Source organism: Ranitomeya imitator, chromosome 6, assembly GCF_032444005.1.
Source record: "Ranitomeya imitator isolate aRanImi1 chromosome 6, aRanImi1.pri, whole genome shotgun sequence".
In the NCBI taxonomy this organism is placed as follows: domain Eukaryota; kingdom Metazoa; phylum Chordata; class Amphibia; order Anura; family Dendrobatidae; genus Ranitomeya; species Ranitomeya imitator.
This window is the reverse complement of record NC_091287.1, coordinates 359,723,539-359,750,891: the sequence shown is the minus strand read 5'-3', so window position 1 is coordinate 359,750,891 and position 27,353 is coordinate 359,723,539. Positions and strand designations below refer to the sequence as shown.

The 27,353-nt window shown below is 41.2% G+C and overlaps 1 protein-coding gene across 1 annotated transcript in view; it reads left to right on the top strand.

Annotated features, from left to right (window-relative positions):
• The first annotated feature begins 2,730 nt into the window (after nucleotides 1-2,730).
• Nucleotides 2,731-27,353, top strand: part of LOC138642660 (uncharacterized) — a 54,755-nt gene continuing 30,132 nt past the window's right edge. Inside the window, exons 1-6 of the mRNA XM_069730972.1 lie at nucleotides 2,731-2,949; nucleotides 6,531-6,675; nucleotides 12,302-12,415; nucleotides 14,634-14,778; nucleotides 24,134-24,285; nucleotides 26,710-26,849. Coding sequence (XP_069587073.1) covers nucleotides 2,844-2,949; nucleotides 6,531-6,675; nucleotides 12,302-12,415; nucleotides 14,634-14,778; nucleotides 24,134-24,285; nucleotides 26,710-26,849 — 802 coding nt within the window. The 5' untranslated portion in view covers nucleotides 2,731-2,843. The remainder of the gene's footprint in view (nucleotides 2,950-6,530; nucleotides 6,676-12,301; nucleotides 12,416-14,633; nucleotides 14,779-24,133; nucleotides 24,286-26,709; nucleotides 26,850-27,353) is intronic.

The window sequence follows — 27,353 nt, the reverse complement described above, 5'->3', positions numbered from 1 at the left end:
TGGACCCCAAAAGTTGTTGTCCTATTTGTCCTGAGTACGCTGATACCCCATATGTTGGGGTAAACCCCTGTTTGGGCACACGGGAGAGCTCGGAAGGGAAGAAGCACTGTTTTACTTTTTCAACGCAGAATTGGCTGGAATTGAGATCGGACGCCATGTCGCGTTTGGAGAGCCCCTGATGTGCCTAAACAGTGGAAACCCCCCAATTATAACTGAAACCCTAATCCAAACACATCCCTAACCCTAATCCCAACAGTAACCCTAACAACACCTCTAACCCTGACACACCCCTAACCCTAATCCCAACCCTATTCCCAACCGTAAATGTAATCTAAACCCTAACTGTAACTTTAGCCCCAACCCAAACTGTAGCCCTAGCCCTAACCCTAGCCCTAACCCTAATCCTAACCCTAGCCCTAACCCTAGCCCTAACCCTAGCCCTAACCCTAGCCCTAACCCTAGCCCTAACCCTAACCCTAGCCCTAGCCCTAACCCTAACCCTAGCCCTAACCCTAGCCCTAACCCTAGCCCTAGCCCTAACCCTAGCCCTAACTCTAACCCTAGCCCTAATGGGAAAATGGAAATAAATACATTTTTTTAATTTTTCCCTAACTAAGGGGGTGATGAAGGGGGGTTTGATTTACTTTTATAGCGGGTTTTTTAGCGGATTTTTATGATTGGCAGCCGTCACACACTGAAAGACGCTTTTTATTGCAAAAAATATTTTTTGCGTTACCACATTTTGAGAGCTATAATTTTTCTATATTCTGGTCCACAGAGTCATGTGAGGTCTTGGTTTTTGCGGGACGAGTTGATGTTTTTATTGGTAACATTTTCGGGCACGTGACATTTTTTGATCGCTTTTTATTCCGATTTTTGTGAGGCAGAATGACCAAAAACCAGCTATTCATGAATTTCTTTTGGGGGAGGCGTTTATACCGTTCCGCGTTTGGTAAAATTGATGAAGCAGTTTTATTCTTCGGGTCAGTACGATTACAGCGACACCTCATTTATATCATTTTTTTATGTTTTGGCGCTTTTATACGATAAAAACTATTTTATAGAAAAAATAATTATTTTTGCATCGCTTTATTCTCAGGGCTATAACTTTTTTATTTTTTTGCTGATGATGCTGTATGGCGGCTCGTTTTTTGCGGGACAAGATGACGTTTTCAGCGGTACCATGGTTAGTTATATCTGTCTTTTTGATCGCGTGTTATTCCACTTTTTGTTCGGCGGTATGATAATAAAGCGTTGTTTTTTGCCTCGTTTTTTTTTTTTTTTCTTACGGTGTTTACTGAAGGGGTTAACTAGTGGGCCAGTTTTATAGGTCGGGCCGTTACGGACGCGGCGATACTAAATATGTGTACTTTTATTGTTTTTTTTTTTTTATTTAGATAAAGAAATGTATTTATGGGAATAATATTTTTATTTTTTTTTCATTATTTTGGAATATTTTTTTTAATTTTTTTTTACACATTTGAAATTTTTTTTTTTTACTTTTTTACTTTGTCCCAGGGGGGGACATCACAGATCAGTGATCTGACAGTTTGCACAGCACTCTGTCAGATCACTGATCTGATAGGAGTGCAGGCTGCTTCACAGTGCCTGCTCTGAGCAGGCTCTGTGAAGCCACCTCCCTCCCTGCAGGACCCGGATCCGCGGCCATCTTGGATCCGGGGCTGGAGGGAGCAGGGAGGGAGGTGAGACCCTCGCAGCAACGCGATCACATCGCGTTGCTGCGGGGGGCTCAGGGAAGCCCGCAGGGAGCCCCCTCCCTGCGCGGTGCTTCCCTGTACCGCCGGCACATCGCGATCATCTTTGATCGCGGTGTGCCGGGGGTTAATGTGCCGGGGGCGGTCCGTGACCGCTCCTGGCACATAGTGCCGGATGTCAGCTGCGATAAACAGCTGACACCCGGCCGCGATCGGCGGCGCTCCCCCCGTGAGCGCGGCCGATCGCATATGACGTACTATTGCGTCCTTGGGAAGAAAAGCCCACCCCACATGGACGCAATAGTACGTCTAATGGCAGAAAGGGGTTAAGCTTTGATATTTCTGAGTCTTTTGGATTGATTGAGAACATAGTTATTGATCAATAATAAAAATAATCCTCTATAGCCAAATCTAAAAAAAACCACTCCAACTTCCAAAAATATTAAGCTTTGATATTTATGAGTCTTTTGGATTGATTGAGAACATAGTTATTGATCAATAATAAAAATAATCCTCTAAAATACAACTTGCCTAATAATTCTGCACACAGTGTAGTAAGTATTTGTGGTATATTCTGTAAAAATGGCTAAAATAGATAAACCTATTTTGGCCCCTAAAATCATCCTTGATTTTGGCAGAATTGACCATCTATCTGATTTATATTGTCACCTTAACTATTTTTCCTACTATAATGTGATTTACGCCCTACCATTGCATGCAGTATATGGGGCATAACATTATTTATTAGTTTGCACCATATTGTCTTCTATTTCTATCTGTTTTAACAATAACAAAATAAAAATATAAATTATTTTATAAAAATTCCCTTTAGTTACTATCTAACCAGGAAGCTTATGTTTACTGACAGGTTTTTGGCTTTTCTTTCCTACACATATTTTTACTGCTACACAAGTAGAGCTCATTGCCTGCAATAAAGTGAAGAACAGCTAATGATGTTTCCTAAGGCTCGTTACTACTTAAGTACAAAGTCTCACAGATAAGCTCCATGTTTATACAACTTTCATGTTCCAGTTCATGTATATAAGCCCAGCGCGGAGATTCCACCATCCAGCAGGCGATTTTTGGCCTACCTAAGCCCATGTCTTTGGCTCTACTTCACCTGGCACAATGAAGAAGACATATAACGTAGAGCTGATGTTCCTCATCTGCCTCTCGCTCATCTCTTACATCTGTACTGTGGTTTTCAATATCTTGTCAGCCATAGCTCAAAAAGGTAAGTAACATATACACCCCCCTGATAACAGGAATTAGATTGTTACATTTACGTTTGTGGAGTCACAAGCTTTACTGAATTGTTTGGAATAATACAAGAAGTAATAATGGAATGCCGGAAATGAAGTACGAAACCATAAGGTCATGTGATTAGATTGTTTCCGGGATTAGAAAGACATGCAAGTTTACAGTTTGGCTCTTTGTATAGAACAAATTGTACAGCGCTATAGAGTTAGAGATCAAATTCAACACATTCAGCTCTGCTACATCTGTAACAGACACTGAATGGAATGCTCTGGTTCTATACTGACCACTTCCAGTCATAGCCTGGCATGTCATACAGGAAGCAGCATGTCATAACGAATGTTGTTATTAAATAATATGAATATATAAGGAATATGCAGCAGTAACATAATAGGAAAGCGACACTATTTTATGCATTTTTAACCTTTGGCATGTAAGTATTAAACATGTAACATCCACCCCGTGGCCACTACTACCTTTATAGTCTTTTATGAAAGAATGGGTTGTTCTAAAGAGCTCACTGAATTGGAGAGTAATCTATAATTGGATATCACCAGTGTAACCAGTCAGGTCATGAAATGTCTTCCCGTTTGAATATTTCACAATCAGCTGTGAGTGATATTATTGAAAAGTGAAAGTTTATTAGAATCACAGAAACTTGGCTACGAAGATGCAGACAATGTAAAGTTACACAGCCGGGTCACCAAGTGCTAAGCTGTGTAATGCATGTCGCCAGTTCTCAACTGACTCAATAACTGCAGATCCTCTGTCATTAACATTATCACAAAACTGTGTACTGGGAGTTTTAAGGGTTTCTATGCCCGGGCAGCTGCATGCAAGCCTTACATCACCAAGCACAATTCTAAACTTCAGATAAAGTGGTATGATGCAGAACACCTCTGGACTATGAGGGTATGTGCACACGTATTCTGGGTCCATTGCGGATTTTTCTGCAGCGGATTCCAGCAGATTTACCACGGTTTTTCTGCGGTTTTCACTGCGGTTTTACAACTGCGGATTTCTATTGGAGCAGCTGTAAAACCGCTTCGGAATCCGCAGAAAGAAGTGACAAGCTGCGGAATGTAAACCGCTGCGTTTCCGCACCATGTGCACAGCGTTTTTTGGTTTCCCATAGGTTTACATTGAACTGTAAACGCATGGGAAACTGCTGCGAATCCGCAGCAAAATCCGCATCGTGTGCACATACCCTGAAGGAGAGATAATGCATTGGGGTTTTTTTTTCAAGCGTTGGTCTAGGTCCTCTATTTCCAGTGTAAGGAAATGTTAATGCTTCAGGATACCAGGACATTTTATACAGTGGGCAGCTTCCAGCTATGTGGGAACAGTTTGGGGAAGGTCCTTCTCTGTTCCAGCATGACTGTGGCCCACTGCACAAAGCAAGATCCATAAAGTCATGGTAAAGTAAGTTTGGTGTGGAAAAAGTTGACTGGCCGCACAGACCTCTGACTAGAACCCCATCGAACATATTTGGGACCAAGTAGACTGAAGCTTGCAAGCCAGACCCACTCATCTAATATCAATGTTAGACTTCATTAATGCTCTTCTGGATTAGGCCAGCGTCACACTCAGCGTATAAAAATACGGTCCGTAATTTACGGCCGTAATACGCTGAAAAGTCCCCAAAATAGTGGTCTGTATCTCCTCCGTAGGCAGGGTGTGTCAGCGTATTTTGCGCATGGCATCCTCCGTATGTAATCCGTATGGCATCCGTACTGCAAGATTTTCTCGCAGGCTTGCAAAACCGACATACGGATATACAAGGGATCCATGTGCTCAAAAAATAATAAAAACATATATACTGTTATGTCAGTAGACACATATATGTATATATATTAATATTTCATCCAGCGCGAGATAGCTTAAAAGCCGGTAATTCAATTGCCGGCTTTTGCTATCTCCTTCCTAAACCCGACATGATTTGAGACATGGTTTACATACAGTAAACCAGGTCATATCCCCCTTTTTTTGCATATTCCACACTACTAATGTTAGTAGTGTGTATGTGCAAAATTTGGCCGTTCTAGCTATTAAATTAAAGGGTTAAATGGCGGAAAAAATTGGCGTGGGCTCCCGCCAATTTTCTCCGCCAGAGTAGTAAAGCCAGTGACTGAGGGCAGATATTAATAGCCTGGAGAGGGTCCATGGTTATTGCCCCCCCGGCTAAAAACATCTGCCCCCAGCCACCCCAGAAAAGGCACATCTGGAAGATGAAACGTGGAACGTTACAGATCTACGGAAGGTATGTATATTGTTGGTTTATTATTTTTTCTTTGTCACAGAGCGAGGGTCTTCAGCCAGTGGATTGAGCGTACAATAAAATATTACAACAAACGGTGTGTTTATTTCATTAAAAGACTTTTTAATAATGTGTGTGTTTTTTTAACTCTTTCATACAATTGGATTAATAATGGATAGATGTCAGAATTGACGCCTCTCCATTATTAATCTGGCTTAATGTCACCTTACAAAAGCAAGGTGGCATTAACCCTTCATTACCCCATATCCCACCGCTACACGGGAATGGGAAGAGAGTGGCCAAGTGCCAGAATAGGCGCATCTTCCAGATGTGCCTTTTCTGGGGTGGCTGGGGGCAGATGTTTTTAGCCGGGGGGGGGGGGCAATAACCATAGACCCTCTCCAGGCTATTAATATCTGCCCTCAGTCACTGGCTTTACTACTCTGGCGGAGAAAATTGCGCGGGAGCCCACGCCAATTTTTTCCGCCATTTAACCCTTTAATTTAATAGCTAGAACGGCCAAATTTTGCACATACACACTACTAACATTAGTAGTGTGGAATATGCAAAAAAAAAAGGGGGATATGACATGGTTTACTGTATGTAAACCAGGTCTCAAATCATGTCGGGTTTAGGAAGCAGATAGCAAAAGCCGGCAATTGAATTACCGGCTTTTAAGCTATCTAGCGCTGGATGAAATATTAATATATATACATATATGTGTCTCAATGACATATATATATATATACGTATTCTATGTGTACACATTTATTCCACCTATTCTATTGTAAGCTATCAGTGTGATTTTACTGTACACCGCACTGAATTGCCGGCTTTTCTCGCTAACACCGCTGCGTATTTCTCGCAAGTCACACTGCTGGTCCATGTGTAATCTGTATTTTTCGGGCCCCCATAGACTTGCATTGGCGATTTTTTTGCGCAATACGGTGACAAACGCAGCATGCTGTGATTTTCTACGGCCGTAGAAAGCCGTATAATACGGATCAGTAAAATACGGCAGATAGGAGCTGGGGCATAGAGAATAATTGGGCCGTGTGGAATGCGTGTTGCTACGGACGTATTTAATGCGCTCATATGTCCGTAAAACTTGCTAGTGTGAGGCCGGCCTAACTGGGCAAAAATTCCAACAGACACGCTCCAAAATATTGTAGAAAACCTTCCAAGAGGACAGAATACATTGTACATGTATTTGCTTGACTTTTGATTTATTTATTTTTATTTATTTTGGTTTTTAAGCAGTTTTGTCTTTATAATAAATTCTAATTATTTTATATAATTAGACCTATTCCTCACAACTGCCGGCAATATTTCTGCCAATTACCCACTTGATGCCACACCTGCAGGCTGGACGTTCTCTATATGGTCCATTATATATATTTGGAATGGACTCTGGATCATCTATGTGGTTTCGACTTTATTCAGAAGGTAATTGCAGAATACACTAAGTTTTTTTTTTTCCGCTTCATTATCTATTTTTTGTGTTGTTTTTCAGAAGTGTGAACATTGTGTACACAAAGAAGAATTATTGTGGGTCACATTTCCAGACATACAGTAATGGAACATACAGTTTTAACATCATGGCTTTCCAGTGAAGCACAGTACAAAAGTAATGTGTACATAGAATATATTCTGGAAACAATTTTAGGTTACACAAGGTGCCAGTTATAAGGCTATTGTCACACTCTGCAGATTTTGCGTTGCTTATTCCGCAGCATGTCAATTCTTTGTGCGGATTCAGCAGTGGTTTACACCTGTTCCTCAATAGGTATCTGCAGGTGTAAAACTGCAGGTGGAATCCGCATAAAAACCACGGTAAATCCATGGTAATTCTGCAGTAAATCCGCAGTGCGGATTTCCTGCGGATTTACTAAAATCAGTGCCGAAAAATCCGCACAACATTCCGCAACGTGTGCACATACCCTAAAGCTCCATCTTGTAAAGCTGTTAGAGAGCTGCTTGGAAGCTTGGTGGCCCAAAACCTCTGGAGGTACTGAGACTCTGCCATGAATTCCCTCTGGATAGAAAATGGGGAGTGCTGTTAAATGGGTTGCCCCACAAACAAAGTTATTTTTAATCAATAGATCTTGGAATAAAAATAATTTCTCCAAATGGATGTGTTAAAAAAATGTTCCTGTGCTGAGATAATCTTATGAATGTGCCCCTGCTGTGTACTGTGTAATGGCTGTGTCTGACAGTACAAGGGCATGGTCTGATCATACCATATCTCCTGGGCAGGAGGGGGTAGAAAAAAAACTATACAGACATTACAGCACAGAATCGCAAACATTTTTTTCTTTGAAGTAAAACATTGCTTAACCCTTTCACGACATGCGCCATCCTAGTACTGCGCATGTCGCGTCTCACCTTTTGATGTGGGCTCCAGCAGCGACATCTTTTCCGACATGTCAGCTGTACTGAGCAGCTGACATGTGCCAGGAACAGCCACGGGTGGAATCGTGATCCACCCGTGGCTCTTCTGGCAATCACGCCGGAAATCCGCCCATCGGTGACCCCCGTCACGTGATCACGGGTCACTGATGGGTTGGCGTGACAACCAGAGGTCTCCTGCAGACCTCTATGGTTGTCACTGCCGGAGGTGAGGTATTCTGCTACATACAGGTGATCTGATCATCACCTGTATGTAGCAGAGCCGATCGGGTTATGACAGCTTCTAGTCTCTCATGGAGACTATTGAATCATGCCAAAAGTTTAAAAAAAAGTTATTAAAAATATTAAAAAAATGAAAAAAAATATAAAAGTTTAAATCACCCCCCCTCTGCCCCATTCACAATAAAACAATAAAAAAATCAAACATACACATATTTGGTATCACCACGTTCAGAATCGCCCGATCTATCAATATAAAAAAAGAATTAACCCAATCGCTAAACGACGTAATGAGAAAAAAATTAAAAGACCCAGAATTAAGTTTTTTTGGTCACCCCAACACTCCATTAAAATGCAATAACGGGCAATCAAAAGATCGTATCTGCACCAAAATGGTATCAATAAAAATGTCGGCTCAGCATGCAAAAAATAAGGTCTCATCCAACCCGAAATCACAAAAAATGGAGACGCTACGGGTATCGGAATATGGCACAGTTGTATTTATTTATTTTATTTACAAACTTTGGATTTTTTTCACCACATAAATAAAAAAAGAACCTAGACATGTTTGAGGCCAATGAATTCCTAATGACCTGGAGAATCATAATGGTAGGTCAGTTTTAGCATTTGATGAACATGGTAAAAAAAAATTTTTAAAAACTTTGTGGAATTGCACTTTTTTGCAATTTCACTGCACTTGGAAATTTTTTTGCGTTTTTGAGTACACGATATGGTAAAACCAATGGTGTCATTCAAAAACACGACTTGTCCTGCAAGCCCTCACATGGCCATATTGACGGAAAAATATAAAAGTTTTGGCTCTGGGAAGAATGGGAGCAAAAAGCAGAAACACAAAAATGAAAAAGGGCTTTGTCTCATAGGGGTTAAAGGGAACCTGTCACCCCTCCCAAGCATTTTAGAACTAGGGTTAGGGCTAGAACTAGGGTTAGGGTTAGAACTTGGGTTAGAACTAGGGTTAGGGTTAGAACTAGGGTTAGGGTTAGAATTAGGGTTAGAACTAGGGTTAGGGTTAGAACTTGGGTTAAAACTAGGGTTAGGGTTAGACCTAGGGTTAGGGTTAGAACTAGGGTTAGGGTTAGAATTAGGGTTAGAAATAGGGATGGAATTAGAGTATGTGCACACGGTGCGGATTTTGCTGCAAATTCGCAGCAGTTTTCCATGTGGTGTACAGTACCATGTAAACCTACATAAAACCAAATCCGCTGTGCCCATGGTGCGGAAAATACCGCGCGGAAATGCTGAGTTGTATTTTGCGCAGCATGTCAATTCTTTGTGCGGATTCCGCAACGTTTTACACCTGCTCCTCAGGTGTATAATCGCAGGTGAAATGCGTACAAAAAAGGCAGGAAATCTGCGGTAAATCCGCAGGTTAAACGCAGTGCGTTATACCTGAGGATTTTTCAAAAATGGTGCGGAGAAATCTGCACAAATCCGCAACATGGGCACATAGCCTTAGGGTTAGGGTTGGAATTAGAGTTAGGGTTGGGATTAGGGTTGGGTTTGGAACTAGGGATAAGATTAGGGTTAGCGGTGTGTTGGGGTTAGGGTTAGGCTTGTGGTTAGGGTTATGGTTAGGGTTGGGATTAGGGTTAGGGGTGTGTTGGGGTTAGTGTTTGAGTTAGAATTTAGGGGTTTCCACTATTTAGGCATATCAGGGGGTCCCAAACAACATGGCACCACCATTGATTCCAGCCAATCTTGCGTTTAAAAAGTCAAATGGTCCTCCCTCCCTTCCGAGCCCCGACGTGTGCCCAAACAGTGGTTTATCCAAACATATGGGCCATAAGCATACTCAGTAAAAATTGCACAACAAATTTGGGGGTCTAATTTCTCCTGTTACCCTTGGGAAAATAAAAAATTGGGGGCTAAAAAAAAATTTTGGTGGAAAAAAAAGATTTTTTATTTTCACGGCTCTGCATTATAAACTTCTGTGAAGCACTTGTGGGTTCAAAGTGCTCACCACACATCTAGATAAGTTCCTTGGGGGTCTAGTTTCTAAAATGGGGTCACTTATGGGGGTTTCTACTGTTTAGGCACATCAGGAGCAGACCATTCCATCAAAGTCTGCATTTCAAAATGTCACTACTTCCCTTCCGAGCCCTGACTTGTGCCCAACTAGTGGTTTACCCCCACATATGGGGTACCAGCATACTTAGGACAAACTGGACAACAACTTTTGGGGTCCAATTTCTCCTGTTACCCTTGAGAAAATAAAAAATTGCGGACTAAAAAATCATTTTTGAGGAAAAAAAAGATTTTTTATTTTCATGGCTCTGCGTTATAAACTTCTGTGAAGCACTTGGGGGTTCAAAGTGCTCACCACACATCTAGATAAGTTCCTTGGGGGGTCTAGTTTCTAAAATGGGGTCACTTATGGGGGTTTCTACTGTTTAGGCACATCAGGGGCTCTGCAAACACATCGTGATGCCCGCAGACCATTCCATCAAAGTCTGCATTTCAAAACGTCACTACTTCCCTTCTGAGCCCTGACGTGTGCCCAAATAGTGGTTTACCCCACATATGGGGTACCAGCGTACTCAGGACAAACTGGACAACAACTCTTGGGGTCCAATTTCTCCTGTTACCCTTGAGAAAATAAAAAATTGAGGACTAAAAAATCATTTTTGAGGAAAAACTTGAGGGTAAAACGTGTTCACCACACATCTAGATATGTTCCTTGGGAGGTCTAGTTTCCAAAATGGGGTCACATGTGGGGGAGCTCCAATCTTTAGGCACACAGGGGCTCTCCAAATGCGACATGGTGTCTTCTAACGACTGGACCTAATTTTTCATTCAAAAAGTCAAATGGCGCTCCTTCCCTTCCGAGCCTTGCTGTGCGCCCAAACAGTAGTTTACCCCCACATATGAGGTATTGGTGTGCACAGGAGAAATTGCCCAACAAATTTTAGAATTCATTGTATCCTGTTGCCCACGTGAAAATGAAAAAATTGAGGCTAAAAGATATTTTTTGTGAAAAAAAAGTACTTTTTCATTTTTACCGATCAATTTGTGAAGCACGTGGGGGTTCAAAGTGCTCACTAGGCATCTAGATAAGTTCCTTGGGAGGTCTAATTTCCAAAATGGGGTCACTTGTGAGGGAGCTCCAATCTTTAGGCACACAGGGGCTCTCCAAACGTGACATGGTGTCCGCTAAAGATTGGAACCAATTTTTCATTCAAAAAATCAAATGGCGCTCCTTCCCTTCCGAGCCTTGCCGTGCGCCCAAACAGTGGTTCACCCCCACATATGGGTATTAGCGTACTCAGTACAAATTGGACAACAACTTTCACAGTCCACTTTCTCCTTTTACCCTTGGTAAAATTAAAAATTTGTTGCTTAAAATCATTTTTGTGACTAAAAAGTTAAATGTTCATTTTTTCCTTCCATGTTGCTTCTGCTGCTGTGAAACACCTGAAGGGTTAATAAACTTCTTAAATATGGTTTTGAGCACCTTGAGGGGTGCAGTTTTTAGAATGGTGTCACTTTGGGGTATTTTCAGCCATACAGACCCCTCAAACTGACTTCAAATGTGAAGTGGTCCCTAAAAAAAAGTTTAACCCTTTAAACTTCCTAGCAAAAAAACAATTTTGTTTTCAAAATTGTGCTGCTGTAAAGTAGACATTTTGGAAATGTTATTTATTAACTATTTTGTGTCACATAACTCTCTGGTTTAACAGAATAAAAATTCAAAATTTGAAAATTGTGAACTTTTCAAAATTTTCGCCAAATTTCCGTTTTTTTTTTTACAAATAAACGCAAAAATTATTGACCTAAATTTACCACTAACATGAACCTTAATATGTCACGAAAAAACAATCTCAGAATCGCTAGGATCCGTTGAAGCGTTCCTGAGTTATTACCTCAGAAAGGGACACTGGTCAGAATTGCAAAAAATGGCCAGGTCATTAAGGTCAAAATAGGCTGGGTCATGAAGGGGTTAAAAACACCTGGGGGGTGACAGGTTCCCTTTAAAAACAGTCAGGGAAATGTTTTACCTCACAAAAAGAATCAGCTGTGATCCTCTGTTGTCCTGTCTGTATCCACTTTTGTGTCCTTCCCTAGCAACCAGGCAACCCCACATGTACTTATGCTGGCTAACAGATGTAAATCATTCAGCTGCGGCAATAAAAACTAAATTTCCGAGCACTAAAAAATACTCGGAGGACACCGGAGCGTGCTCGGGAAATGTCGAGTAACGAGTATATTCGCTCATCACTAGTGACCACTCAACACTCGACACACCACATCTGTAAAACTCTTCCATTTTTACAACTTATCTGCTTTGGAAGAGGAAAACATTTTTTTATTAACCTATTATCAGTTTTTTGGCCATTACAATTTAATGGGAATATCTGTGATAATCATATAATATCTATCTAATGTATATTCCACACTATACTAACAAATCTCCATTTTGTTTTAGCAATAAAAGGGGCCGCATCTACCTCCAACCAGCAATTCATCCACCTGAATTTTTTGCATTGTGGATACTTAACAATCTCCTTAATATTGGCTGGCTCTTCCTGTGGGACAGGGAGTAAGTATTACTATCATAGTGTCATATTATTGGGGAAATCTATGTTTAGCTATTATTGTTGCAGGTATTTAAAGTGGTCGTCTCATCTTGATAAATGGGTAAAATTGGAAAGTGCTTGTGAAAACAAGCAACCCTGCAGTTTACCTCTTATTAAAAATCCACTCTGCTGTTCAAAATGGTGAGACTTTTTAATTTTATAGTATACTCTCATTGCCTGGGTTAGCAGGCACCACTGCAGTCTATCAGAGGCTGCAAGCGCTGCTCACAAGCCTGATCCAATCAGTTTCAGTGCTACTGTGTCTGTCCGATACTGCAGAAGCAAAGCTCGAATGACATGAAAACTGGAATGACAGTAAGCACAATATGGTCTTATCTGATTTATAAAGGAAATAGTTAAAACAGGATTTGCTCACCTCAAGGGGCTGTGAAAGTCACAACCCCATGCTAGCTTGTAGAGATACGTTGCTGCAGACAGATCCACCAATGTGAAGACAAACTTGGAGGAAAAGTGGAAATCCACACTGACAGAGGTCCAATATACAATGAGAGACCAAAATGGTATGGATGCGCTTTTTATTTGTCAACGCGTTTCGAGGTGTTCACACCTCTTCATCAGGACAAACCACAATGATTCATCACATGATAAGACCCACAATTTCCAAAAGGAATTGATACCACATCTATTTGTCATATACATTAGGTAAAATTCCTTTTGGAAATTTATATTATTTATATTATTTTTTGGAAATAACATAAGACCATGTCTTATTTTTGGAGAAGCACAGTACCAGGACTAATATATTTATCCATTGGATAGGTCATATCAATATCATGCAAAAATAGATGCAGCACACCCAATGCAGATGCAGAAAACTGCAGAAATAATTTTATTGGTATGGGTAAATCCACTGTTTGAAAATGTTGATGTTTCGGCCAGCACTAGGCCTTCATCAGAACTACAAATAGTAGCAGAAATTTTTTTTGTCAAGGTAAAGTAGAATTTCAATACAAGGATAGCAACCACTATAAATAGTGACACTGCATTGAATGGTTTATTGTACCTATGTTACCACTGTGTTTTGGGGATGTATAAACATGTCTGTTTCTTGCCCCCCCCCCCCCTTTTCTTACAGCTCAGGTGTACATGATCTTTCTTCGTCCTCAAGAGCTGAAGATAATGTATGTGATCTTAGTTTTTTCTTTGTTTTTCTTTTTTTATCTTTTTTAATTTTTTAGTTTTTTCTCCTCTGACAAGTAAAGGGAGATCAGCTATAGTATTTTGCATAGTGAATTTATATATCATGCTGCACCTACTGAATATTAAAATGGAACTTTATCTATGGCATATGAATTTATAAGCAATGCAATTTCTATTTTATTTTTATTTTTTTCTCTTTTTGTATATTGTAAACTATGTATAGCGGTCGCTATCCTTGTATTGAAATTGTACTTTACCTTGACAACAAAAAAAAATTCTGTTACTATTTGTAGTTCTGATGAAGTCCTAGTTCTGGCCAAAACGTCAACATTTTCAAACAGTTGATGTACCCATACCAATAAAATTATTTCTGTTTTCTGCATCTGCATTGGGTGTGCCGAATCTATTTTTGCATAACACTGGAGTAGCATCCTATTCGTTCATCCGTGAATATTGGAGTGCCGTGCAGCCTTGTCTTGTTCATATCAATATCAGATAGGTAAGGGGCTGAAACTGGTCACCCACTGACATGGCTGCTGGAAGTACACAGTGTGCAGAGTCGGAATACCAGAGCTTAAGGTGAATTTGCGCTAAGCTACAGAACCCAAGAAAAGTCACTACACAATGTATGAAGCTATGGAGCTACGGACTGATCCATGCACTGTGTATTAGAGTTGACTAAAACGTTTGCGCTGCCCTATTCTAGCATCAGGTCTGATCTTCTGTGGCAGCTGGACTAGTACAGTCTGCCAGTATCCTCGGAGATGGTATCCTGGGTGCCTCCTGTTGTTTTTTAGGTCCCACAACTGTCATAATGTGTGTTGCACTGCGACATCGTGGCATCCCGAGCCATAGGAAGTGCAAGTACTGCCCATGATGCCAATATCACGACTCTGGCCAATCTGGTGTTGATGACCTGTGCTAAAGATAGGTCATGCATATGTCAGTCTCGTCTATACATTAAGTATATATTGATGGATTAGCAAAACTTCCTACTTTTCTTTCCCTTTTTTTCCACAGGCTCCTTATATATGCGAATGTCTTCTTAGCTTTAATACCAATAACCATCTTCCTAATGCTTCACATGTCATATAGAAATTGTTACCGGTATGCAGACTGGATGTCACAAAATCAGCCATTCGAACTGTGGTGCATCAGAATATTGGTAAGCATACCTTAAAATAATGTCTGCAGCTTCAGCCGAAAAGCTATTTATTGTCAATATATTAGAATAACTGATCAAGCAATGGTACGAATATTGTATTACAGTAATTGTCTAGGGTTAGAAAAATGTTATCAGGGACAGACAGAAGAGGGCCTCTTAGCAAGAACAGTATGTGGGTTCTTAGGAGTCTCATAGTTTATCATTTGGAAGTGAAAGTGGACCCTTTACCTTTTGGGTCTCTGTGTGGCTGCACAGATTGCTAATTTGTATAATGTTGAAGTTCAACCCCATGAGCTTCAATTGAACTAAGCTGATAGGACAAGAGACCCCTTTGCCCTGCCACTAGCAATGGTATCAGCATGCATAGGAAGCGGATAAAGTTGAATAGTATGGCAGAGCAGAGGGCAGTCCTTGCCGCACCATGCCAAGGCTGTGCCAAAGGCGGGTGTGATGCAGTGATGTCATCGTGACTGCTTGCCCCATATTCTTGTTCTATCAGTTTGCCTATAGAAAGTGCTAACATTGTTTTAGAACTTTTTTAATGTGGCTAGAGCTGCTCAGATTGTGCTGCCATTTAATATATTGAATTTTTTTTGTAATGAATATTGGAAATTGTATTATTGGAAAATGCTGCTTATGTTTTATTATCTATAAGGCCATGGTGAAATCCTGTGCCACCATAATGGAAACCAGACGGATCATATTATAATCAGGAAGGGGGGTTCTTCTGGTGCGGTTTGCATTCGTTTTGTAACAGTATAGTACAGTGCATGAATTATGTTTCTTTGTTCATAAAGTGCAGGAAAACTACCCAGTTATATAGTGGGATAGTGTAGATATTGCATCATCAATTCAGTTGTTTCAGGTCAAAAAATGCTTATCTAACATCCCTAAAGCAGAATGTGTTTCACACAAAACATATCTGGCCATTTCAGTAATTCATTACAAATCAGATAAGAATGGAGTAGCGGATATGATCATGCATTAAAGATGTTGTCTGGTCTTAAGTTAAAAGTCTGTAGTCGCAGGAGTGAGCTATCATGTGACCGCAAGTGTGCGACATGCATTCCCCGGCCACATTCCGACTAGATGGGCGCTAGATACACTTGCATTAAGCGAGACCGGAAACAGTCTAGTCGGAAGGTGGCTAGGAGTATACATAACACATAATTGTGGTCACAAGAACTCCCACTCCCGCAACTGAGAATCTTCACAGCACACAGTGCATGCAATGTGATGATTCATAAGTCTGCAGTCACATACAGTAACTGGAGACTTGTAGCTGACGATCGGGGAATCCCTTTAAGAAGATTAGTGAATTTCTATATGGACATGTCCTACTTCTTGCCAGTCATTCTGAACTTGACTGTTATGGCCTGTAGCCTGCGATGTGGGAAAGTATTAACCCCTTACTTCCATCAGAGGTACTATTACTCCGATGGCAGTATCCCCTGCTTTGATGTGAGCTCCGGCGGTGAGCTCATCTCAAATCCAGGACACGTCAGCTGTTTTGAACAGCTGACATGTGCCCACAATAGCCACAGGTGGAATAGCGATCCACCCGCAGCTATTAACTAGTTAAATGATGCTGTCAAACTCTGACAGCAGCATTTAACAAGTGCTTCCGGCCATCGGGCCGGAAATACGCGCACTGGGGGTCATCGGTGCATCGGCATGACAACCAGAGGTCTCCTTGAGATCTCCATTGTTGTTGATGCCGGATTGCTGTGAGTGCCACCCTGTAGTCAGCGCTCGTAGCAAGTCTGCAATTCAGCTACATAGAGGCAATCTGAGCATCACCTCTATTTAGAAGAGCCGATCAATTTGTGGCAGCTTCTAGCCTCCCATTGAGGCTATTAAAGTATGGCAAAAGTTAAAAAAAAGTTTTTAAAAATATGAAAAAAAAAGTTCAAAATAAAACAATAAAAATAAAATGAAACCTACACATATTTGGTATCGCCGCATTCAGAATCGCCCGATCTATCAATTAAAAAAAGGATTAACCTGATCGCTAAATGGTGTAGTGAGAAAAATAATCAAAATGCCAGAATTACTTTTTTTTGGTCGCCGCAACATTGCATTAAAATGCAATAAAGGGCGATCGAAAGATCGTATCTGCACAAAAATGGTATCATTTAAAACATCAGCTCGGCATGCAAAAAATAAGCCCTCGCCCAACCAGAGATCACAAAAAATGGAGATGTTACGGGTATCGGAAAATTGTGCAATTTTTTTTTTTTAGCAAAGTTTGGAATTTTTTTTCACCACATAGATAAAAAAGAACCTAGACATGTTTGGTGTCTGTGAACATGTAATTACCTAGAGAATCATAATGGCAGGTCAATGATAGCATTCAGTGAACCTAGCAAAAAGCCAAACAATAAACAAGTGTGGGATTGTACTTTTTTGCAATTTCACCGCATTTATTTTTTTTTCCTGTTTTCCTTTACACGACATGGTAAAACCAATGGTATCGTTCAAAAGTACAACTTGTCCCGCAAAAAATAAGCCCTCACATGGCCATATTGATGGAAAAATAGAAAAGTTATGGCTCTGGAAAGAAGGGGAGCGAAAAACGAAAACCCAAAACAAGCTCCTGGGGTTAAGGGGTTAACATTAAACACTATGGCCCTGATTCATCAAAGTGATTATTCCAGAATTCTAGTGTAAATTGCTTTGAAAAGTTGCAGAATGTTTGTGCAATGCTGAGTTGCACAAAAATGTTGTGAATTGTGAAGTTTTACCAACAGTTTCCCATTTTGACAAAGCTCGGGTGGGATGAGTGTGATGCCATGGCTTGTGAAATTTACTATGAGTTCTGGCATTCCATAGGGCGGAAATCTTACTCTAGTCCCTGACTGGAGTAAGATTTGTGACATGGTGCACAGAGTTCGTAACTTGAATATTTTGGCTAAAATATCATCCAGTACCTCCTGTATTTCATACATCTTTCTCGTTCTTATATTTTTTAGGATGCAGACAGACCATTTAGTACAGACTGGGTAATTGGGATGTCTGTCCTTGGGCAATATACTACGTGGCTCTGTGCTGTATACTACGTCGCTGTGTTGTATACTACGTCACTGGGCAATATACTACGTGGCTGGGCAATATACTACGTCGCTGGGCAATATAGTACGTCGCTGGGCAATATACTACATCACTGGGCAATATACTACGTGGCTGGGCAATATACTGCGTCGCTGTGCAATATACGATGTGGCTGGGCAATATACTACGTCGCTGTGCAATATACTATGTGGCTGGGCAATATACTATGTCGCTGGGCAATATACTACGTCGCTGGGCAATATACTACATCACTGGGCAATATACTACGTGGCTGGGCAATATACTACGTGGCTGGGCAATATACTACGTGGCTGGGCAATATACTACATCACTGGGCAATATACTACGTGACTGGGCAATATACTACGTGGCTGGGCAATATACTACGTCGCTGGGCAATATACTACATCACTGGGCAATATACTACGTGGCTGGGCAATATACTACGTCGCTGGGCAATATACTACGTGGCTGGGCAATATACTACGTGGCTGGGCAATATACTACGTGGCTGGGCAATATACTACGTCGCTGGGCAATATACTATGTGGCTGGGCAATATACTACGTCGCTGGGCAATATACTACGTCGCTGGGCAATATACTACGTGGCTGTACAATATACTACGTGGACATGCATATTCTAGAATACCCGATGCGTTAGAATCGGGCCACCATCTAGTTTATAATATTTTGCCACAACTCCCTCCATGAATGGTCGGTGTGACTGGTTGTTTCATCACTATTTTGCAATCGAGCTGCCTCCGCCTTTATTGCGGGGCCTGCTCTTATCCTGTAATGCATTTAATATTGTGACATGATGTTGGTAACTATGACTGCCTTTTTTCTGTGTCGTTTTTTTAATTTCATATCCTTTTTGGTGAGTTGCTTGTAATTGTATGGCAATTTTATGATTGGATATATTATTTTGCATAGACTGATTTTAATGACAGCTTAAATTCTTTGGGCACAAGTCTGTATATTCACAGATCTGATTTTCATTGTTAAGTAATATCCAGTAACAGTCTACTGCTGACCTGTATCTCATACTATCAACTCTTATAGAATTTGCCAAAATATTGCAAATTTGAACAGTTACCCCACTTTCCACCTCTTTGAACGTTACAGCACTCACATTTAGTTATAATGATGCTACTGAATATAAATCAGTTACTAAAGATTGTTTTTTGTTTTTTTTGGAGGGGGGATAATGCCTTAGATTTATTCTTGCCAGTAAGAAAAGACTACCATAGAAATCTTCTGTGACTTTTGTGATAATAGCCCACAAATACTACCGTGATTTCTGCACAATTCTCACATGTAGTTGTTTTAAACAGATCTGGAACTGAATGTAATAACTGTGACAGGTACAAATAGTAACTATAGAAAGTTATCTTGCACCACCTGCTGGTCATCTGTGGTTCTGCACTGCTTTGATGTAAAGCTTGTTTTTCGATGAGTGAAACAGCAAAGGAGAGTTAGTTACATGGATATATTGTATCCGCCTGTACTTACAGCAGGCATGATCGCTCCCATACCTTGGAAAGGCAGAATTAGGCTTTACTTTTTGCTGTCTTTTTTAATGCAAATTTTAAGGTGCGTTTTACTATACCAGCAAAAGCTATGAGAGTTCAGAAATCTCATGCAGACACATTGTCTTTTTATTCTGACTCATTTGGAAAACTGCTGCGTTTTTGTAAACTGCAGTATGTCACTTCCTTCAGCGTTTTTTTTTTACCCATAGAAAACAATGAGTAAGTGCAAAAATGCAACAAAATGCGCATGTATGAGGTTTTGATGCGTTTTTGGTGCAAAAACCTAAGGAAGTTGCATCGTGTTTTTTGGGGGCACTAAACTTTATCAGCATATGTACAATAAACAATAAAAACGTAGCAAAAAAAAGCCACAACAACAACCAGCTTTTTTTACTCCAAAAAGAGCAAGTTTTGCCTGCACAGAAAAACGCACATAGCCTTAACCTGTCTTATTTCACACGTCCATGTCTCCGGGACGTGTGGTGACAGTGTAAGGGGTGTGCTGGGACCGTGTGATGCTCCACCCCATTATATATATAATGTTTCCGATGTTGCTATGTACATATATTTATATGTTGTGTAGATAGGGTAAGTGCAGTGCCTCAAGGTGGACACTAGAGAGGGTACATTAGCGTACATACAGTAGTTTACATAGGAGGAGCCAACCGTGGATAAGCTAGAGGGTTTTCCTGTTTCTAATCAGTAGGGGCCATAGAGCCCAGTCAGGGCAGGCAGCTCCGTAACGTTTCAAATGAAGAGCCCAGCCATCCAGGGCCAGTGAGCCAGCAATGCAGCAGACTTAGAACGCAGGTCGCTCCAGGATGTGTCAGCTTTCTACATGGGCAGAGGCCTTCATGTCCATGCGAAATGGACAAGGGAACTTCTAAACGTAGTGAAGCTGAACAGGGAGGACGCTGCGGTACCGGTTGAGACGGGGCAAACCGGGTACAAACTGAATAACAGAGAAGAGCACAGGGAAAGTGAGGAATGGGAATGGTGTAGAACTCTGTGTTGATGCTGTAACCGATGTGGACGGGCAGCGATTGAAAACAAGTTCTACGTTTAAAGTTGGAATTGGACTCTGTCTTTACTTATGCGCAATCATCGGGGGTGAGCCTGCAATGGATCAGAGGTGACCCTGAAGGTGCGGAAAGCACCTTTTGCCTTTTTTGCCATTTGATAGGTATGCTGACTAAGGGACATTGTATTCATGTGGCAGAGACCAGGGCGCATGTAAACAGCCACGACTATGGCCCTGGGGCTTCCCCACAACAGTTTTCACACGTACCGTAGACACTTACACACATAAACACATTGAAATCTGTGTTGTTGTGCACCTGTCTATGTGGTCACTCGGACCGTGTGTCTGTGTAACCCACACATAGACATGTCCATTTTTTACCAGCAGCATGGGCCTCAAAATATCCTATCTTTTGTTTCTCGACCCGCCACAAAATCAACCTGATCCAGGGAAATGAATGTGGGAATAATGTGATGTAATCTTAAAGCTAATATTTTACAGAAAATGTTTACATCGCAATTTAGGAGTGCAATAGGCCTGAAGTTGCTAGGACACGGAGATTTCCCTGGTTTTGGCAGAGTAGAAATCATAGCTTCTAAATTAGATTTACCGTAGATATAGACACCTTATCTCGCCATAATGTGTACAAACATAGAAGTAAGGGGGTTAGAATCTTCTGGAACTGGTCATAATTAGTCTTGAGCGATACCGTCCGATAGTTGAAAGTATCGGTATCGGATAGTATCGGCCGATACCCAAAAAATATCGGATATCGCCGATACCGATATCCGATACCAATACAAGTCAATGGGACATCAAGTATCGGAAGGTATTCTCATGGTTCCCAGGGTCTGAAGGAGAGGAAACTCTCCTTCAGGCCCTGGGATCCATAGGGATGTGTAAAATAAAGAATTAAAATAAAAAATATTGATATGCTCACCTCTCCGGTGGCCCCTGGACATCACGCTGCTAACCGGGAGGCTTCTTTGTTTAAAATGCGCACCTTTAGGACCTGCGAATGACGTCCCAGCTTCTGATTGGTCGCGTGCCGCCCATGTGACCGGCACGCGACCAATCAGAAGCCGTGACGTCATTCGCAGGTCCTCAATTCCTAGAATTAGGAGTTTTTGTGAATGAGAATGACGTCGCGGCTTCTGATTGGTCGCGTGCCGGTCACATGGGCGGCACGCGACCAATCAGAAGCCGCGACGTCATTCTCATTCACTAAACTCCTAATTCTAGGAATTGAGGACCTGCGAATGACGTCACGGCTTCTGATTGGTCGCGTGCCGGTCACATGGGCGGCACGCGACCAATCAGAAGCCGGGACGTCATTCGCAGGTCCTAAAGGCGCGCATTTTAAACAAAGAAGCCTCCCGGTTAGCAGCGTGATGTCCAGGGGCCGCCGGAGAGGTGAGCATATCAATATTTTTTATTTTAATTCTTTATTTTACACATCCCTATTGATCCGATACCGATACCCGATATCACAAAAGTATCGGATCTCGGTATCGGAATTCCGATACCGCAAGTATCGGCCGATACCCGATACTTGCGGTATCGGAATGCTCAACACTAGTCATAATACTCATTTGGTAACCCAACCGGACTCGGAGCCTTATGACCTCTGGTGGACCTAATGGTGGTCCAAATATCCTCTTTAGTAAAGGCGTGTTCAGGAAATTCAATTGTTCCTGGGAAACCTTTGGTAAGTTAATCCTTTGCAAGTACTAATTAATCACCACTGGAGAGGGCTGGGGTGCATCAGGATCTTCCCCTAAATTATAAAGTTGAGAATAATACCTACAAACTCATTCACAATCTCCATTGGGTTTCTAATATATTTCCCCTGGGGGGTTCACCAGATGATCAATGCTGGATTTTACCTCTCTTTTCTTGACCCTGGGGGCTAAAACCGCATCGGCTCTGTCCCCAGTTGCATAGAATTTTGATTTAAGCTTTTTAAAGTTATGTTCATACACCAATAAGAGATTTTCTCTCAATTTAAATCTAATATTGCAAATCTCTTCTGACAATGCCTGAGATGGGGATGCTTTATTTAGAGAGTCTAATTGCTTGAGACGGGAAATAAGACTGCCTCTATATTTTTCTCTGTTGCGCTTCAAATAGGAAGCTTGCGGTAAAAAAATCCCCCTTATAACAGAATTATGCGCTGACCACAGGGATTCATCAGTTACTTCCCCATTATAATTTTCATGGAAATAATGTGTAAGTTCCGCCAACACTCTCTTTACTACCTGTTCATTTCAGAAGGAGAGACGTGTTCAGCCGCCATCTGGAGGATGGGTTAGGCTGGTTTCACATTTGCGTTTTTTTGGGTGCGTTTTTGCGGTAAAAAAACGCAAAAAAACGCATGGTGAAAAAACGCATGTAAACGCGTGCAAACGCTGCGTTTTTTGACGCATGCGTTTTTGCATGTGGTGAAAAAAACGCGGCATTTTGACGCGTTTACATGCGTTTTTTCATGCGTTTGCGTTTTTTAAACGCATGCTGAGAAATGTGTGACAGCTGCCAATCATCAAAATAAAGTAAAAAGCCCACTATAAACAGAAATAGTTAGGGTTAGGGGTAGGGTTAGGGGTAGGGATCATAACCCTAACCCTAACCCTAAAGGGATCCTAACCCTAAAGGGATCCTAACCCTAACCCCACCCCTAACCCTAACCCTAACCCTACCTCTAACCCTACCCCTAACCCTAAAGGGACCCTAACCCTAACCCTACCTCTAACCCTACCCCTAACCCTAACCCTAAAGGGATTAGGGTTAGGGTTAGGGGTAGGGTTAGGGGTAGGGTTAGGGGTAGGGTTAGGGGTAGGGTTAGGGGTAGGGTTAGGGTTAGGATCCCTTAGGGCTAGGGTTAGGGGTAGGGTTAGGGTTAGGGGTAGGGTTATGGTTAGGATCCCTTAGGGTTAGGGTTAGGGTTAGGATCCCTTAGGGTTAGGGGTAGGGTTAGGGTTAGGATCACTTTATCACCTTTATGTTGGGGGGTGACATATCAGTGTGTTTTCTGGTTTTTTACTATAAAAACGCATGCGTTTTTAACGCAAAAAAACGCATGCACAAAAAAACGCATGCGTCCCCATTGACTCCAATGTATTTTTTGACCCCAAAAAAACGCATGAAAACGCATGCTTTTTTTTGGTCCAAAAAAGCCTAAAAAAATACTACAAGTTGCATTTCTGAAAATGAACGCATGCAGTAAAAAAACGCATGCGTTGCAAAACGCGACCAAACGCGTACAAACAAAAACGCACGCGTTTTCAATGTTAAATATAGGGAAAAAAAACGCTGCAGACAAAAACTCAAGTGTGAAACCACCCTTAGTCTGGTGACGCAGAGCTAATTTCAGGGATACAGGGGCATGGTCCGACCATGTAATCGGAACAATATTCCCTGATAAGCATCAACCCAATGCCTTATTATTGTCCACTAGAAAGAAATCTATCCTACTATAAGTCCGATGGTGGAAGGAATAGAAATGTTCAGCATTTTTAAAGGAAGCATTTATTAATTAGTCATTCACCTGGACCCGTTGAAGCGTGGTAATGCGAAATGGCCATCGTCCTCTCTCCTCTCCCTCCGCACCTCTCTGCACCTTACCATCTAAGATGAAAGTCATGAAATTAAGGACTTTTCATTCAAGCTGCCATGGTAAGTGGCGCATACTTTTTTCTGAATTATTTAAAAGTCTTGTGTCTGTTTCCTAGGTACATAATGGATTAGCTGCATATGGCACATGGACTTCCATTGCTACACTTGTCAATTTTGGGATTGCACTGAAGCATAATGTTAGCCATGTAGATGACCCATACATCAGCAGCGTGGTTCTCGGCCTTATTTTGTTTGCAATCTCATTCTGGTAAGTTCTGATCACAGGTTCACTGTGTGCAGGTTGTGATTTACGTTTCCTAAAGGGTTTACATGCTAATACACAATAATCTATAATATAAGGCTGGGAGCGTCACTCTGTCCGAAGCCTTTATAGACTGCGCAAGCGCCGGCGCAGTCTGGACCCCACAGAGTGACGCAGCCCAGGAGATCGCGGTATGCGTAAGCACTGAACGCTCACCGCGATCTCCAATGGAGAAGCAGGGATGTGGCAGGAGGGTGAGTATGCTATATTCACCTGTCCCGTTCCAGCGCTGCGCGCCGCTCCATCTTCCGGGTCCTCTGCTTGTGACGTTCACAGTTCAGAGGGCGCGATGACGCGCTTAATGCGCGCCGCCCTCTGACTGAACAGCAAGTAACCTCAAGACTAGAGGGTCCTGATTCTTTGAGGGGCACACTCCTTCAAGGATGAGCAGTGCTGCTTGTAGAAGTGAGTACATCAGAGCAGGATTTTGAGTGATCTCTGAGAGTCTCCGGAATCACATCCATACTTGTCAGCAGCAAGTTTAAGTATGTAAAATACGTAATGTTTAAAGTAGAAATTTAATTTTGACACTGAAAAGAGTAAAAAATGTTATAAAATGAAAAAACAACCATTACTTATCCCTTTAACCCCTTCACGCCGCAGCCCTTTTTCATTTTTGCGCTTCTGTTTTTCTCTCCCCTTTTTCCCAGAGCAATATCTTTTTTATTTTTCCATTAATATGGCCATGTGCAGGCTTGTTTTTTGTGGAACGAGTTGTACTTTTGAATGACACCATTGGTTTTACCATATTGTGTACTCGAAAACGGGAAAAAAACTTCAAGTGCAATTCCACAACTGTTTTTTGGACTTTTTTTTTTTTTCTTTTTTTTTTTACAATATTCACCAAATACTAAAACTGACCTGTCTTTATGATTCTACATTATGAGTTCGTAGACACCAAACATGTATAGATCGTTTTTATTTAAATAGTGAAAAAAAAAATACAACGTTTGTTAGAAAAAAAAATAGCATCATTTTCTGAGACCCTTAGCATCTCCATTTTTCATGATCTGGGGCTGGGTGACAGCTTATTTTTTTGCGTTCCGAGCTGATGTTTTTATTTATACCATTTTGGTGCAGATATGATCTTTTTATCACCTGTCTGGCGTTTTGACTATTTTTTTCGCGCTACGCCATTTACCAATCGGATTAATTATTTTCATAGCTTGATAGATCAGATGATTCTGAATGCGGCAATACCAAATATGTGTATTTTTTATTATTGTTTTATTTTGAATGGGGCGAATGGGGGGTGATTTTTAATGTTATATTTTTTTGAATTTTTTTTTTTTACATTTTTAAAAACTTTTTTTTTACTTTTTGCATGCTTCAATAGTCTCCATGGGAGGCTAGAACCTGCAGTTGTCCAATTGCCTCTGCTACATATAGGCTTTAATCAGATCTCCTGTATATAGCAGAAATGCTCACTTTCTATGAGCGCCAACCACTGGGCGGCGCTCATAGCAATCCGGCAATGCCCACCACAGGGGTCTCCTGCAGACCCCGGGTTGTCATGCCAACTTATTGACGAACCATGGTCATGTTAAACGGGCGCTGATGGCGGGATTAGTGACACGCTTCCGGCGTGATCACATTAAATGCCGCTGTCAGAGATTGACAGCGGTATTTAACGGGTTAACAGCCATGGGTGGATCGATGTGGGCTCAGCGCTGGAGCTTAGAAGCACATACAGTAATACAACATGACGTTTAGATATCTTATCCATCCCATCTTATACCAGTCACATTTTCAAAACTAAAAATGGTCTGACTCTGTTGATGCCAATAATGTTTTTAATCTTCCCAAATTGTAGGACTTACAGCAGACTATACTCACAATGGGGATAAAAATTATCTATACTGTCTACAAGAAGCACGTTACATTATTCCTAATATGTCAACCCATCTTTTCCTATGTGGCTATGTGTATGGATTGTCAGAGTTGTGTAACCCTAATTATACTATTCATGATTCCTGAAAATTAACTAATGTGCAAGGATTCTTCTTTTTCAAATGGTAAAATGTGGTCTGCTGTCTTCTGCCTTGGACATGGTATAATAGTTAATAAAATTAACAAACTCATTAAAAAGGCAAAAAACTCATTTTAACGAGGTGCACTCAACAGCCCAAATAATGACATTAATATGGCATGCTGCAACTTTCAGGTTGGCATTCTCCATTGCTACCATGATGATATATGGGAGACCCTTGTACACTGACTTCTTGTGGCATTCAGTGAAATTTGCATCTAGAATAGCCGATCTAGTGAATTAATGCTACACACCATTATATTTTGTGTGCGGCGAATTCACGTGTAAGAAATTTAGATCGTTAACAGTTCAGTGTCTTTATTATTGTCTTTGTCTCCAAGGTTCCTGATGGAAATATTCATTTTTGAGAAGTATGTGCGCTACACAGTTACAATTTACCCTGTCACTGTTGTTGCTTCAGTTGGCATCTTTCTTGGGGTGGATGAGACCGCAGAATTTTCTGACAATGAAATGATGAATGGTAAGGCAGTTTTAATGTATGCTTTTTTATATTTATACCTTCCATGACTGACAAGATCTATCTATTGTCATTGACTAATCGGGAAGGAAAATAATTAAGGAAAAAATATTGGTGGAGATTTACAGTATATAAACTTGTGCCAAGGAGAAGATTTGTACATAGCAACGAATGAAACTAGAGATGAGAGAATCGATTCTCAGGACCCCGGTTCACTGGCTAGGTCAGGGACCTGCGAATCTCTTTACCTCCTATCATCTGCAGCTTCTCTTTTGCTAGGCTGGGCTGACATGACATCACACTGCTATGATGACATCATGCCAGCCCAGCTAATAAAAAGTAGAAAAATCAAAAAGGACTCTAGGCCTAGGAAAGTGGCACTTCCATTATAATCACATCCCATATAGAAACAAGGAAGTTCAATGCCAAGTTATTGAAAAATAAGACAAATTTTATTTCAAGATTTCTAAACATAACAATTAAAATACATATAATACATATAAAGGG